The sequence below is a fragment of the Bubalus kerabau genome, chromosome 17, assembly GCF_029407905.1.
Source record: "Bubalus kerabau isolate K-KA32 ecotype Philippines breed swamp buffalo chromosome 17, PCC_UOA_SB_1v2, whole genome shotgun sequence".
NCBI lineage: Eukaryota > Metazoa > Chordata > Mammalia > Artiodactyla > Bovidae > Bubalus > Bubalus kerabau.
Genome location: NC_073640.1, coordinates 66,370,229 through 66,385,899, shown reverse-complemented (window position 1 = coordinate 66,385,899; position 15,671 = coordinate 66,370,229). Strand labels below are relative to the sequence as shown.

At 55.6% G+C, this 15,671-nt stretch overlaps 1 protein-coding gene across 4 annotated transcripts; it reads right to left on the bottom strand.

Moving 5' to 3' along the window:
- Positions 1-2,187: 2,187 nt before the first annotated feature.
- On the bottom strand, positions 2,188-9,829 carry MYADM (myeloid associated differentiation marker). 4 transcript variants are annotated; one of them, XM_055551971.1, is made up of 3 exons: positions 9,772-9,829; positions 6,431-6,508; positions 2,188-4,548 (listed from the first exon to the last, which is right to left on the bottom strand). In XM_055551971.1, the coding sequence occupies exon 3, from the start codon at positions 4,544-4,546 to the stop codon at positions 3,578-3,580; it is 969 nt and encodes a 322-aa protein (XP_055407946.1). In that variant the 5' UTR covers positions 4,547-4,548; positions 6,431-6,508; positions 9,772-9,829; the 3' UTR covers positions 2,188-3,577. The 4 variants fall into 4 exon arrangements, with proteins under 4 accessions (XP_055407946.1, XP_055407945.1, XP_055407948.1 ...); XM_055551970.1 differs by lacking the exon at positions 9,772-9,829 and adding an exon at positions 8,467-8,601; XM_055551973.1 differs by lacking the exon at positions 9,772-9,829 and adding an exon at positions 7,199-7,889.
- Between the last annotated feature and the right edge of the window lie 5,842 nt (positions 9,830-15,671).

Below are 15,671 nucleotides of genomic sequence, written 5' to 3'. Positions count from 1 at the left end.
TCTCCTTTTCCTTTTCCCCTCTCCAGCTCTATATTTTTGTCCCTTCTTCACCCACTCTGTATGTCTCTGTGTCTCTGTGAATCCCTCTCAGCTTGGGGACGGGGGGTGGGTGGAAGGTCTTTCCTTCGTTCCACGTCTCTCACTGATTCAGTCTGTCGCCCCCCACCGGCTCTGAAATGCCCTGGGCATCTCCGTCCGGGGGTTGGGAGGGTCTCTCCGAACGTTTGGCCCGGTCAGGTTTCCTCCTGTCTTCCCCTCCGTCTCCCCACCAGAGTCTCTGCCTCTCTCTGGTGGCAGTCTGTCCCTCCCCCGGCTCCAGAGCGCTTCCCAGTTCCGGCTCCTTGGGGGTGGGAGGGGAGGAGTGACAGGCTCTGTTGCCAAGGGCAACCACGGCCGGGTCGGGGTTGCGAGGCGCAATGCACTCTGGGACTTGTAGTCTGGGCCTGAGGATCGGCTGTTCTGGCATCGCGGCTGAGAACTTTTTCTCCCGGCATGATCCGCGAAATGGGGCGTGGCGCTGCGGCGAGCCTGGGGCTCGAGACGCCCACTGCACGTTCCTTGGGACTCGTGGGGGTCGGGGAGTCAGCGAATCCGAGTACTAAACCCCCAAACGTGGGGGTTTTCCAGCCCCTTCCAGGCGTTCGCCGTCCCCCAGGATCAGAGGACAGGGGGCGGGGGGTGGCCCCGAAAACGAACCTAGGAACCCCACCACGCTCTGTTCTAGTTCGGCTTGGGTTCTTCTCGAATTGCCAGCATATCACCCTTGGTCCGACAGCTGTCCTGGTGCATTCCAGAAGAGGGTCAAGCGTGGGGTGGGGAGGGAGACGCAGTTCGAGAAGGTGGGGATTGATTTAGGTCCGAATTCCGGGGTGGACAGTGGAGGCTTTTCCTCCCCAAAAGGGCGTAAGCCTGCTCTAGATAGCCCTCCCCCGCCTCCAGCAGGGCCCTTCCTCTTTTTGCAGTATCTCTTCCCAATTGCTTTTGCGGCTGTAGGTGGAGAAAATGGGTTGCACGATCCTTGAATTTACTCCCAAATCATGCTACTTATGTATTTGTGATCGTCTTGGAGAAACCTGACAAGATGACCTTCTGTGGGACAGAGATTCGTGGCAGGAGTAATTCATTTCATCTTGGAAGTGTTCTGTTGACCATGTGTGTCAGGGAGCTTAGCACTGAGGGTAAAATGGAGCTGAGAGTGGGAATTCAGGCAGGGTCAGATCCTGAAGGCCTTGATGGAGGGGGTTTGGTGTTACCTTTGGGCAATGTGGAGCGGGATATGGAAGGATTTGAACAGAAGAGAACAGGACCAGATCTGGATGTTGAAAGCAAGGCACCCTCCTGGGTCAAGGTGGGCTGCAGGTAAAGTAGTCTAAGGAGGAGGCTGGAACAACAGCTTGGGTGAAGCAAAACTAAAGGAACTTGGAGAATGAGACAGATATAAACAGGATTTTGTTGTTGTTCAGTTGCTTAGTCATGTCCGACTCTTTGCGACCCCATGAACTGCAGCATGCCAGGCTTCTGTCCACCATTTCTAGGAGTTGGCTCAAACTCTGTTCTTTGAGTCAGTGATGCCATCCAACCATCTCATCCTCTGTCGGATTTAGGGAGAATACAGTGTTTGATGACTGAAAGGGGAGATGGTAAGAAGTGGTGCCTGGGTTCTGCCGCACTCAGAATGAGACATGGTATTTCTCAGATGCTTGTGGGACTCCGAAGAGGGATCTTTGTTCTTTTTTACAAATTATTTTTGGCTGTGCTGGGTCTTTGTTGCTGCACTCAGTTTCTCTATTTGTGGGGAGCAGGGGCTACCCTTTGCTGCAGTGCGTGGGCTTCTCATTGCAGGGGCTTCTCTCCCTGCAGAGCACGGGCTCAGTAGTCATGGCAGAGGGACTTAGTTGCTCCGTGGCATGTGGAATCTTCCCGGACCAGGGATAGAACCTGTTTCCCCTGCATTGGCAGGTGGATTCCCAACCACTGAACCATCAGCTAAGTCCTAAAGAGGGAGAAATCTTGTTCATGTCTATCCTAGTTAGCTCCCTTCATTTGAGGGAGAAATCTAGAAGATCCGGACTCACTTCTGATGAGGCCAAGGTTGTTTTGATCCCAGCCTCTTTCTCCTACCAGACCCAGAAATCTGGGCCTTGCCCTCTCTCCTGGAGCCCTCCCCATGAATAAAGCAGGCACAAGTCTTTCTTTTATCTTTATATTGAGGTTTAAAAAAAAAAGAATGAACATTATGGATGTGGGAGAAGGGACAAGGCTTCTCTCCTGTGACTGACTGACAGCAGGGGCCGATGGGAATCAGAAGCTCCAGGGAATTAAAAAAAAATAAAAAATATATTTGTACATTTATATAGATCATGTTATACACGTGAGTCCCAGAGAAGCAGGAAACTGCAGCAGGAAGCAACAAGCACACAGAAACACACCTGTGTGTGCACCACACACACTGAAGCAATGCAATTCCTTTGACTATGGCATAGTAGCAATTCCCATCCCCCCACCCCACACTCCAGGAAAAAAATTTTAAAGAAACTTCCCTTTTAAGAACAGGGCCAGCCAGTGATTGTTGCCCTAGTGACCAGGAAAAAAAAACAAACCCAGGCTAACATCACCTTGAAGGCTGGCAGTGGCCATTTTCTTTTCTTCCCAGCAAAGGCAGGAGATGCTACTTTTTAACATTGAAGCTGGAGGGCCATATCCCTGTCCCTCACAAATACTTGAGACAGTTGTCTTCAAGACCCTGTGGTTCTTTGCCGCAAAGACTCTGCAAAGAGTCTTTGGGATGGAATACGTCCATCCCTTGTTTCCTTTAACATGGCCTCTAGGCAGTGGGTTTTTAATAAGCCTGGCAAAAATTCTGGAGCCAATCTCAGGTGAGGCTGAGCACCAGGCGGGGCCTAGGGACCCAGGGTCTATGCTTTAAACCTCCAGCCCACTGGAAATTATTGACCGCCAGAGTTTTTTTGTTTTTGTTTTTTTTTAACTTAAAGGGGAGGAACACTGTACAAACACCCCCAACCCCACTGGGAGAAAGGGGGCTCGATTCCTAACTACCCACCCCCACCCCCCCAAACACACACATACACATAACACACATACATCAACTAAGGCACAGCCAGGGCGGGCAGGCATGCTTTGGCAAGGAGGCCCCTCCAGAGGCCCAGGGTATGAACAGCTGCAAAAGGGGGTGTGTGATGTGGAGCTCAGCACCTTTGGAGGTGGGATGGGGGGTTGGTGGGCTGAGAAGGAAGAAGGCTCAGAGCTCCCAAGGGGTCAGGAAAGGAGGCAGAGGCGGAAACACACAGGATAAAAAGAGAAGAGAGCCTCAAAGCAGAGAAGGTCGGAGAAGAGAGCAGGCAGAAGTAAAACAGGATGTGGCAATCAAACAGAACAGGAAGGGAGGCAATGCAGGAGGCGGCGTGAGGGACACAGACAAGGGAGGAAAGGTTGGGAAGGACGTGAGAAAAGTAGGTGGGAGCAGGCTGGGAAGAGCACACCAGGGGGGCCCAGAGCTCTGCGAAGGGCCTCTAGGGAGAAGTGGGGATTAGGGAGAGCCCCACCCCGGGGACGAGGCTCAGACCCTGACAAAAACCAGGCGGGCTGAGTATACCAGGTCGGCCAGGTAAGCCAGCAGGTTGATGCCTGTCAGGATGGCCACAGCCAGCCGGCGGTCCCAGGAACACACGTAGTGGACGTGCCTTCTGCTGCAACCGGGATCCATCTGCCGCCGCGGCTCACCGCCATGCTTCTGGTCGAACTGGTAGAGTGGCCAGAGGACCAGGGCCGTGGCGTAGAAGAGGACGGAGATCAGGGCCAGGCCCGACAAAAAAGTGGGGAAGGCGATGGGCAGGACGTTGGTGCAGTCGCCGAGGTTCAGCAGGATGGCCACGGCCGCCAGGATGAAGCAGATGGAATACACGGCCACGCACCACTCCAGGGCCGACTGGTGCTGGTACAGCCCCGGGTCGCTAATGAAGGCGAAGATGATGCAGGCCACGAAGGTCTCCAGCACCTTGAGCAGTCCGGGCACGGTGGCCATGTAGCCGGTGATCTCGCCGGGTCGGGCCCGGGTCCAGGCCACCTCGGTGGCGTAGGCGACGCAGGCAATGCAGGAGAAAGCAGTGGCGGCGATGGCGTGGTCCCGGGAGCGCCCGTGAGACAAGAACTGCACGTAGGTGGTGGGGTAGATGATGGAGGAGGAGAGGCAGAAAAGGGCGGCGTAGCAGGCGTATGTGATGGGGAAGTTGCGCCAGGACAGCGGGAAGCGCACCTGGAGCCCACACAGCTCCACAATGAGGATGATGAGCGTCACGGAGAAGCAGAAGCACCAGGTAAACATGGACCAGTTGCCCATGGGCCCCGTCCAAGCGCCCACGCTGGCCACCAGCGAGAAGGCCACGCAGGTGGAGACCAGCTGCAGCAGGCGGAGGAGGCCCAGCGGCTGGGTCAGCAGCCGAGGGGACCCCACGATGGTCGGGGAGCCCAGGCCGGAGGATGACGACATTGTGGTCGTCACGGTGGTGCGGGTTACCGTCACCGGCATGGCTGGGGGGAGGGGAGAGAAGATCCTAAGAACATTCCAAACTGGAGGATCCAGGGTCCCCCCTACCCTGGGGCACTTGCCTCCCTGGAGGGGCTGTTGTGGACGGTGTAATCTGGACTCTAGCTGGAGGGGTACCCAGGATTTAGGCCTTTGAGTTTTCAAACCTGGCCAGTCCCAGGCCTACCGGGATGCCAGTGGTCCAGGTGTTAGCCCCTCCCCACCTCCAGCCTCATGTCAGAGCTCAGGAGGGTAGGTACCCTGTCTCTCTTTTCCCCAGGACCATTCTTTCTTTGCCCCGAAAGCCAACTCGTGTAAAATCATGTCTCTTTTTTCCCCCTCCATTCCAGACACACAAAGCTACTCTCCTTCCCCCTGGGACTCAGCAACCCACCCACTCAAGATTCTACTCTAGGGACCTCCCTAGTGGATCCGTGGTTAAGACTTTCCGCACTTTCAGTGCAGGGGGCAATCCCTGGTTGGGGAACTAAGATCCTACATGCCTTGGGTTCCAGCCAAAAATAAAAAGATTTTGCTCTAAAGTGTCCTGGTCTTGTGCCCTTCCCACCACCCCCCATCAGAAGAAGAGACCCTGTCTTCTGTGATCTCTTAAAAACCCCATGGTTGCAACATCCTCCCTTTGGGTACCCAAGGATCTGCAGCCAGGACTTTCTTTGATCTAACAAACATTTCCAGCCTCTAGACACATTCAAGAGTCTAGCCATCACTCGGGAACCCTCTCAGGGACCCACATCTGATCAGAGCTCCCAATCTTCCAGCCTGTTGCCTCTTACTGAAGGGTAGTCTGTCCCCAGTTGGAACTGAGTATTACCAGCCTCAGCAGCACCCCTCTTGTGGCCACAGGAATTTAGGTCTGGGGTGCCTGTGTGCTAAGTCATTTCGGTTGTGTCCAACTCTTTGTGACCCTATGGACTGTAGCCCGCCAGGCTCCTCTGTCCACGGGACTCTCCAGGCAAGAACACTGGAGTGGGTTGCCATGCCCTTCTCCAGGGGATCTTTCCAACCCAGGGATCCAACTGGAGTCTCCTGAGCTGGCAGGTGGGTTCTTAACCACTAGCGCCACCTGGGAAGCCTGGGGAACTTGCACCCACCTGCAAAGCCTGGGGAAGTTCAACCCAAAGAAAGTCAAGTTTCCTCCTGCCTCTCCCCTTTCCCCAACATGAGGTCCAGGCCCCTTCAGGAACCAAGCCAGCTAGTCCCCAACTTCTGGGAACCTCAGCTCCCTCCCCTGACCCAGGCCACTGAAATTTCTGGGTCTCTCTCATTCAGAAAGACAGCGTCCTTGTCCCAAAGATTCAGGAATGAAGGCCCGGCCTCAATCTCCTGACCAGGTGTCCAGATCCTCACTCAGGCCCTAAAATAGTTAATCTCTTGGCTACTTCTGCTCAGCCACTTCAGTCATGTCTGACTCTTTGCGACCCCATGGACTGTAGCCCGCCAGGCTCCTCTGTCCATGGGATTCTCCAGGCAAGAATACTGGAGTGGGTTGCCGTGCCCTCCTCCAAGGGATCTTCGTGATTAAGGGATAGAACCTCGGTCTCTAATTTAGTCTCCTGCATTGCAGGTGGATTCTTTGCCACTGAGCCTCCAGGGAAGCACCCCCTGAAAGCTCAAAAGGCCTCTCTTAACTCCCGGGCAATAAAACTTCCTCCTTCCATTGTAGGAGGACAGGGTCACACCCCAGCTGTCCCTCACAATAGCTTCCTGGGGACACAGGAGACCAGTTCCTAAACATACTTCTTCCTCAGGTCTCAGGATCTAGGCGGCCAAATTCCCCAGCCCCTCCTCCTTCAGATCCAGGAGTCCAGACCCCAGAAGCCCTCCCCGGCTCGGACCCAAAAGTCTGTGCCCCCCAGCCCCACTCACCAGCGGTCTTGGCGGAGAACCCCCACCAGAAAGAGATCCGGCCCTGGAGGCGGACTGGGTCAGACACCTGGAAAAGGGCTGATCGCGGGGAGGAGGGAGAAGACGTCAGCGTCCAGCTCAGACACTGCCCCCGCCGCCCGCCGCCCGGACTGGCCCAGAGCACGCGACGAGGCGGTGTGGTGGACCCCGGGCGCGCCTCCCAGCCAGGGCAGGGACTTGGCCCGGGAACCCCGGACGGTGACCTCGAGGGAAGCTCCGCCCCTTCCTTCCTCCCACCCCCCCCACCCCCCCCAAAAAAACCTTGCGCGGGCGGGAATGGAGGGAAGTGGGGAAAAGTGCACGCCCCGCGGGGCGGCGAGGGCGGGCTGCGATCTTAACCCTGCCCCGGCCCGAGAGCCGGGGGAGGGGAGGGCTAGGGGAGGCCGCCGGCGGAGGGGGGGCCCTGGGCGGTGGCTGCCGGGGCGGGCCGCCCGGGCAGCGCCGCGTCTCCGTCCTTATAAGGGCTGCAAGTCGGCCCAGCCATTCGGAATGTGGCGAGGACCGGGAGGCGGCGCCGCGACCCGCGCCCTGCTCCTGGGATTCTGGCGGGGGAGGGGAAGGGTGAAGGGAAGGAGGGATGCTGGGTGCGCGGGGGGAGTGTGGAGCCCGGACTGCAGGTCCCGGGAGGAGAAGCTGCTAGGTCGAATGCCTGGGTCCTTCTAAATGTGAGTTCTGGGTCCCTAAAAGGAGGGCCGGGAGCCCGGAGCCCCAGGAGGAGGGGCTGGGTACCTGAACCCCTGGGTTCGCCTTGTGCACGCCTCGCATCTCGGGGTAGGGATGGGGGCGGGAAACTGCACAGTACTGGAATCCAATTCGGAGACAGTGGCCACACCTCCTGCCACCTCCCGGAGAGCTGGTCTTCCCCGGCCGGAGCTGGGCCTCCTGGGCCACCAGGGAGGTGCCCCGCAGGAGTCTGCCACCTCCCGTCCCCCTGACCCGTTAGGAGGAAGTGGGGCGCGCCCAGGAGGCAGAGGGCGGGGCCTCGGTGAGGCTCCCCGGGAAGGTGAGTTAGCGCGCGGACCACCTGGAGGGGTGGGGTCCGTCCCCATTCTCCGAGCCCCCAGCCGTGGCCTGAGGTCAGAGCTCAGGAATGAGCCGCAGGAGACCCAAGCAGGGAGAGGAAACACCCAGTTGGCTTCCGAACCCAGCTCAGGACGTCCCCGGCCACGCCCCAGTCCTGTCCCCACCTCCGCGCCGAACACCACACCCCATCACTCCAAAACTCAGAATCGCGCCCTGAAACCCCAGCCTGGCCTCTCAACGCCCTGGGACCCAGCTCCATCTTCATTTTGGCAGCATGGGTACTGAAGCGCACTCTCTGGCCCTTTGCGTCCAAAGTTCGGATTCTGCACCCTGGATGGAGAGGAGGTCCGTAATTCTGGACCCCAGCCACTCTCCTTGTCAAACCCGGGACTCCCAACTCCGACCCCCTCCAGGAGCACAGCCCCTCCTCCCTCAGACCCAGGGTTCCAGGTCCCCAGCCCCTCCTCCTCAGACCCGGGGGTCCAGGTCCCCAGCCCTTCTTCCTTCAAACTCAGGAATCCAGGTCCCCCTCCCATCAAACCCAGGAGTCCAGACTCCCAGCTCCCCAGCCCCCTGCCCTATCAGATCCAGGAGTCCAGGCCCCACTCCACCTCCTTTTAAAGATGTAAGACCTGTATGAGTTCAGGACTCCAGCCCCTCCTCCCTCAGATCCAGGGGTCTAGACCCGCAGCCCGTCCTCCCTCAGACCTAGGGGTCCAGGCCCCCAGCCCCTTCTCCCCCAGACCCAGAGGTCCAGGCCCCCAGCCCTTCCTCCATCAGATCCAGGAGTCCAGGCCCCACCCCACCTCCTTTTTCAGATGTACGACCTGTGTGAGTTCAGTCCCCCAGCCGTCTCCTCTCCAGGACCCGAGTCCTGAGCCAGACCACCTTTCTCGGGACTGAGACAATTGGAATCCCTCCGCACCCAGAGTCCTGGACGCTGCGCCCACCCTTGGGGGTTCCCGGAGCCTCACCTTACGGGCCAGCGACCGCTGCGGCTGAAGCAGAGGCGACAGCTGCAGATTAGAAGGGTCTGCGGTCTGGGTGGGGTTAGCCGGCCCGGGAGTGAGGGTGGGCGGGGCCGGAACTCCGGGCTCGAGCCGGATAAGGGACTCCCTGGCCAGGGCTATCCCAGTCCCGCCCCGAGGGCGGGGCCAGAGGCAAGGCCGCACCCCCTCCGGCGAATAACGCCGCAGTGGTCCCGCCCCGCCAGCGGTGGGGTGGAGGGCTGAGGTCACTGTTTCCGTGGTGACAAAACAGGAAGACACAACAGCTGGCGGTGTCTGGGCTCAGGAGGGCTGCCCTCCTCGCCCCAGCGCTGGATGGAGAACTCTCCAGAGCCGGCCCGGGAAGGCCGTTGCCATGGCAACCCGTCTGTTTGGCCTTTGTTTAGGACGAAGCTGCCCCCCCACCCCCCAGCTCGGGTCCTCACCCCAGTCTCACCTCGGTCTGTTCTCCCTCTCCCCTTCCAGCCCCCTCCCTCCTCGTCTCCCTCCTCTGCCAGGATGGATGAAATCTTGGACATCTGGGTCGCAAAGCGGCTGGGGAGAGTGGGCCTCTTTTTACCGGGGTCTGCTTGCTAGGGTCTCTGTCTCCAGGGTCCCTGAAATGGGAAATGTGCCGATCTCTAGACTTTAGGGGGTTCCTGGGTCCCCAAAAGAACAGTGGTTGGATTGCAGTGTTTAAGGAATTTTGGGGAGGAGTGAAGTGGGCCCTCCTAATCCTCTATCTATAATGCGGTTCGCGGTGGAAGGGACGGATGGGCCGGACCCCAAAGTCCCATGTGTCGGTGGGGGTTGTTGGTAGCAAGATTTCTGGGATCAGGGTGGTGGGAGACGGGGACATGGAGTCCCAGGCTGTGGGCCCAGATTCTTGGCTCCTAGGAACAATTACGGCTCAGACTCCGGGGTTTTCGGAGCAGATGGGGTTGCAAGCCGGGCCTCTTGGGTCTGGAAGCGAGAGATATTTTTGGCCTGCATTCCTGGCTCCTGGAAAAAGGGAGGGGCTCAGAAGCTTAACGAGGGCGAGGCTGGGGGCTGGGGATGCCAGATTCCTGATTGCTGCAGGGAGGGAGGGGGCCAAGGGACTGCTCAGCCCGGGGCCCAGAGTAGGGAGGGGCCGCGGGGTCCTTTTTTAGGGTCCGCTCCGGGGCCCTGAAACGAATGGACAGAGCCCAGAAGCAAGCAGGAGCTGAAGGTCGGGATGCTCGGCCTGGGGCGGCTGAGGCGGAGCGGAAACCGGGACGCCCGGGTCCCTCCCTGCTGGCCCGGCTCACTCACCGCGCTCTGCACTGGTCCCCGGCGCGGCCTGGCTCGCGGCTGCCGCTGGGCGGGGCCCGGCGGGACTGCGGCTGCTCCGCGACGCCGCGCTACCCCGGGCGCTGCCCGCGCCGCCGCCGCCGGGTGTCTTCCAGGCCGACGACTGAGGAAGGAGGCTTTGAGGCCGAGCCCCAGGGTGGGAGCCGAGCGCGTCGCGAAGGGAGGGGTCCGAGAGGATGCTGGAGCTCGGAGCCCGGGGCTGCGTGCTCTACGGAGGTGGGAGGGGTTGGGGGGGGGCACCTGAACGCTGTGCGCTCTGCAGTTGGGGAGGGTAGAGGTGGGGGCTGAAGGCCTGTGGAGCCTGTACGCCCCCTTTTGTGTCCTGCAAAGGCGGCAGACCTTGTCTGTCTTTATGTGCCCTGCATAGGGGAAAGGTCTCTAGGAGCCCCGCGTGGGGATGTCTAGGAAGCCAGGACAGGGTGTTCGTTGGAGGATCTCCAGGGACGCACCTCCTTGACCCCCGGTAAAGAAGCATCTCTTACTCCCTTCTTGCCCAGATCTTTGCCTGACCCCAAAGTGGCACTCCTGAAGCTAAGAAGTCAGTCGCTCAGTCGTGTCCAACTCTGCTACCCCATGGACTGTAGCCCGCCAGGCTCCTCTGCCCGGGGGGATTCTCCAGGCAAGAATACTGGAGTGGGTTGCCATTTCCTAATCCAGGGGATCTTCCCCACCCAGGGATCGAACCCGGGTCTCTGCATTGCAGGCGGATTCTTTTACCGTCTGAGCCACCAGGGAACTCCTGAGATGCGCCGCCGAATAGTAAAGAGGCCGTCACCGCTCACAGTTTACTGCCGGTGTGCTCTCCGGCAGCACTGTACTCCCGTTTAAGGCACTGAAACCTCAAAACAGCAGAGTGCAGGGTAGCAGGAACAGGAAGCAAACATTTAAAGAGGGAGTCATCAGGTGTGATCCTGAGACGTGACCTCGGAGGGCTCCTGGGTCTTGTGTAAGCTGGTAAAAGGTATGTGCCACTGGTTCAGAGTGTTTACCCACATCCTGCCAGGACAACACCCACACCCCAGAGATGCCGTCTGCCACCGGGCACTGAAACCCAGCCTCCAGCAGGCCGTTCCTCTGTTAGTGAGAGCCGCTGCTTTCTGCTGCTGGGGTACATGGACCCACCCCCTAACTTCCTAACAAACCTGGCCCTTTGATCAGAAGCAGACTTGTGTGCCTGACGGTGAATGGGGCCATTCAGTTTGTACACAGATGCTGCTGTTGGCTAGGAAAGCAAACAGAACCCAGAGTTCATTATTCCAGGCAGGAAAAGGTCAGCACCCAGTCCACGATGGAAGAGGTCCAAGGTTCTCCTTGGGTGACCAGGTGTTTGGCTGATCTCCCTAGAGAACCATAGCACTGCTTGCTGACAACAGCAAGGTGGGCCTCCGTCGGTGACAAAGCTCCGTAGCTGTGATGAGGCAAATCCATGCGTAGCCCACCACGGCCGCTTTGTTCATCAGCAGGCACTGGTGAACATTAAGCAGGCATTGGGGAGACTAGCAGGGGAAGAAACTAACCGAGAGCCGCAGGGTGGCCATCTGGTCTACTTAAGTCTTACTAGCACTGTCTGTAATGGAGGGTTTTGGGGGAAAGTAGACCTGCGTACAGGTTTAAAAAACAAACAAACTTTATTTAGGCTGTGTTGGGTCTTCGTTGCTGCTCAGGCTTTTCTCTGGTTGTAGGGAGGGTCGTGGGCTCAGTAGTTTCAGCTCCTGGGCTTTAGAGCACCAGCTCAACAGTTGTGGCACACGGGCCTACTTGCTCTGCAGCATGTGGCATCTTCCCGAATCAGGAATGGAACCCGTGTCTCCTGCATTGGCACACAGATTCTTTACCACTGAGCCACCAGGGAAACCCTTGGGGACAGATTATGAGCTGGTTTTTGCTCCTGACACCTCTGACAAGTGCCTGTGTGTTTGTTTTCCACATCAGCCACTAAATCTCTAATTTCAGACAGCAACTGAGTGTCTGATGAGTGTCTGAATCTGGACACACTGCTGCTGCTGCTAAGTTGCTTCGGTCGTGTCTGACTCTGTGCGACCCCATAGATGGCAGCCCACCAGGCTTCCCTGTCCCTGGGTGTCTCCAGGCAAGAATATTGGAGTGAGTTGCCATTTCCTTCTCCAATGCATGAAAGTGAAAAGTGAAAGTGAAGTGGCTCAGTCGTGTCCGATTCTTAGCGACCCAATGGACTGCAGCCTTCCAGGCTCCTCCGTCCATGGGATTGTCCAGGCAAGAGTACTGGAGTGAGTTGCCATTGCCTTCTGTGAATCTGGGCACAGTAACCTCTTGCAACTATCGTCAGACACCACAAGTAATAGGCTCAGTCCTACAAGACCGCCCCCATTTCAAACTCCAGCCACAAGTCCCAGGCCTCCCCTGCTTCTGACCGACTGGCTAGAAATTGGGGTGTTCCCAGGACTTGGCTTCTATCATTTGCTAGAATGGCTTGCAGAACTCAAGGAGGCACTTAGTATTGAAAGTGTAAGTCAGACTCAGTCATGTCTGACTCTTTGTGACCCCATGAACTGTAGCCACCAGGCTCTTCTGTCCTTGGAATTCTCCAGGCAAGAGTATTGGAGTGGGTTGCCATGCCGTTCTCCAGGGGATCTTCCCAACCCCGAGATCTTTTGAACCTGGGTCTCCTGCATTGCAGGCAGATTCTTTACCATCTGAGCCACCAGGGTATTACTGATTTATTGTAAAGGATGCAACTTGGGAACAGCCAAACAGGAGATATGCAGGGGAGGATATGGGGAAGGGATGCAGGGCTCCCAGGCCCTCTCTGGGCATGTCATCGCCCAGCACTGTGATGCATTTACCCGCCTGGAAGCCCTCTGAATCCCGCTATTCAGGGTATTTATGGAAGCTCCATTATGGAAGCATGGTTTGTGAAATCATTGGCCATCAGTGTACAAGCTCCATCTCCCGGGCCTGTCTGGAGGTCAGGGAGTGAGGCTGAGAGTTTCAACCGCCAATCACACAATTGGTTCCTTGGGCAACCAGCTCCCATTCAGAGCTAACCAGGGCTTCCCAGATGTGCTAGTGGTAAAGAACCCGCCTGTCAATAAAAGAGATGCCAGTTCGATCCCAGGGTTGGGAAGATCCCCTGAAGAAGGAAATGGCAACCCACTCCAGTATTCTTGCCAGGACAATCCCAGGGACAGAGGAGCTTGGTGGGCTGCAGTCCATGGGATCACAAAGAGTTGGTTGGACATGACTGAGCAACTAAACCATCAGAAAGGGTTCAAGGAGTAATAACTCCTTTACTTGGAAGGGATATTCCCACTGTCCTCAGACTATTGGATTCTCAGGAAAGTTCCTGAGTGACAAACTTACCAGTTTTTATGGGATTTTATCTCCCATGCTCTGGCATGTGTATTTTAGTAAGACATATGTAGTACATTATCTGCTCTCTCCTGCTTTTGAGGTCTTATCAGCATTGCGATTGGCCAGGACAGAGTCTATAGGGTACTGAAAGCAGAAGTTGGTGGAAAATTTGGTGATTCTGGAGCAGTATCTAGAGATAGTATCTAGAGATAGAGCATATCTCTAGCTTGGGAAAAGATCAAAATTTGAAGTACAGTGTCTACTGCGTGCGAATCGCTTTTGCACCATCATAAAACTGAACAAGTTAGTCAAGCCATCATAAGTGTGGGAGCGTCTGTATTCTTTCTTCCCTTTACTGAGATGGATATCTCCCCCTAGTCCGTTCTCTGGCCGTAACTATCCCCTTTTTGGTGTCTATGGACTTCCCGGTCCCTTGCGCTCATTTCCCACATAGTTTCCTGAAATTCTCTAAAGAGCATCCTTCTAGATAAATACGCCATGAACAGGTTGCATGGATCCCCCCACCCTCAGAGTGGTCTGGTTGGCCCTGGCTCTTGCCAGGCTCCTCTTGTTCATCTCCATGAGCTGCAGAGAATATTGTCATGTTTCTGTTTGCCCCACAATGTGACAATGTTTGGGAGGCACTGACTTAGAAGACCTATGTGAACATTACCCTCCACACCATAGCATCCACCTCTCCACTGGGTTCTCCATGCCTCTCAGACATCAACGATTTCTTCTTCCATCCTGCTTCCTTAGCAATAGCCACTTGTGATCTTGCCTTAACTTGATAGGAGCCCCCAGTCCATCGGCATGCTCTTTCCTTGCTTTCTTCTTCAGATATGCTTCCACAGTCTATCATTTCAATGACCCTCTTTTCACACTAGGATATTTAACACTCCTTTGCCATTCTGTCTTTTTATTACCCCAGTCTTGAAAAAGAAAAAGAAAAGCCTACCTACAGAATATCTAAATAGACATTTCTCCAAAGAAGACATACAGATGGCCAAAAAATACAGGAAAAGATGCTAAACATTGCTAATTGTTGCTGCTAAGTCGCTTCAGTCATGTCCGACTCTGTGCGACCCCATAGAGGGCAGCCCACCAGGCTCCCCTGTCCCTGGGATTCTCAAGGCAAGAACACTGGAATGGGTTGCCATTTCCTTCTCCAATGCATAAGAGTGAAAAGTGAAAGTGAAGTCGCTCAGTCGTGTCCGACTCTCAGCGACCCCATGAACTGTAGCCCACCAGGCTCCTCCATCCATGGGATTTTCCAGGCAAGAGTACCGGAGTGGGGTGCCATTGCCTTCTCCATTGCTAATTGTTAAAGAAATGCAAATCAAAACTGCAATGAGGGGACTTTCCTGGTGGTCCAGTGGTTAAGAATCTCCCATCCAAAGCAGGGGACATGGGTTCGATAAGAGAAATCCCCTCCCCACCCCGCCCATGCACCACAACTAGTGAAAACCCACGTATCAAGATTAAGACCCAGTGCAGCCAAAATTTTAAAATAAAATAAATGAACAAATAGAGTTTAGGCTCAGATAGCTTCTTAAAGTGGAGAGTGTTAGACACTAAATGTGATTATTTAAAAAAAAAAATGCCTACACTTGGGAAAAAAAACTACAATGAGGAATCACCTCACACTGGTCAGAATGGCCATCGTCAAAAAAGTCTACAAATAACAAATGCTGGAAAGCATAAGGAGAAAAGAGAGCCCTCCTACCCTGTAGGTGGGAATGTAAATTGGTGCAGCCAGTATGGAGAACAGTGTGGAGTGCCTTAAAAACTAAAGACAGAGCTGCCATATGATCCAGCAATCCTACTCCTGGGCACACATCCAGAGAAAGCCATACTTTGAAAAGGGGTGTGCACCCCTACGTTCACAGCAGCACTGTTCACAAAGGACAAGACATGGAAACCAACTAAGTGTCTGACTGGCAGATGAATGGATGAGGCAGATGTGGTCCATATATACAATGGGATGTTACTCGGCCATAGAGAGAAGGCATGAAGCGACAGGGCGCTTCCCAGGAGATGCTAATGGCAAAGAATCCATGTGCTAATGCAGGAGACGTGAGTTTGATCCCTGGGTCGGGAAGATCCCTTGGAGGAGGGCATGGCAACCCACTCCAGTATTCTTGCCTGGAGAATCCCATGGACAGAGGAGCCTGGTGGGCTACAGTCCATGGAGTCACAAACAGTTGGACACGACTGAAGCAACTCAGCGTGCACACGGGCAGCAACATGGATGGACCTAGAGATGAACATAAAAAGCGAAGTTAAGTGGGACAAAGACAACGATCGTGTGAATCTCAAAAAGGACACAAATGAGCTTATTTATGAAACAGAAAGAGACTCACAGACTTTGAAAATGAATTTATGGCTACCAAAGGGGAAAGGTTGAGGGTGGAGGGATAAATTGGGAGTTTGGGATTAACATAAACATGCTACTATATATAAAATAGATAAACCACGAGGTCCTACCATAGAGCACAGGGAACTCTACTCAATCCTCTATAATAACCTAT

Coding starts and splice junctions, on each gene's coding strand:
- MYADM (XM_055551971.1), bottom strand. CDS start 4,546: ATGCCGGTGACGGTAACCCGCACCACCGTGACGACCACAATGTCGTCA.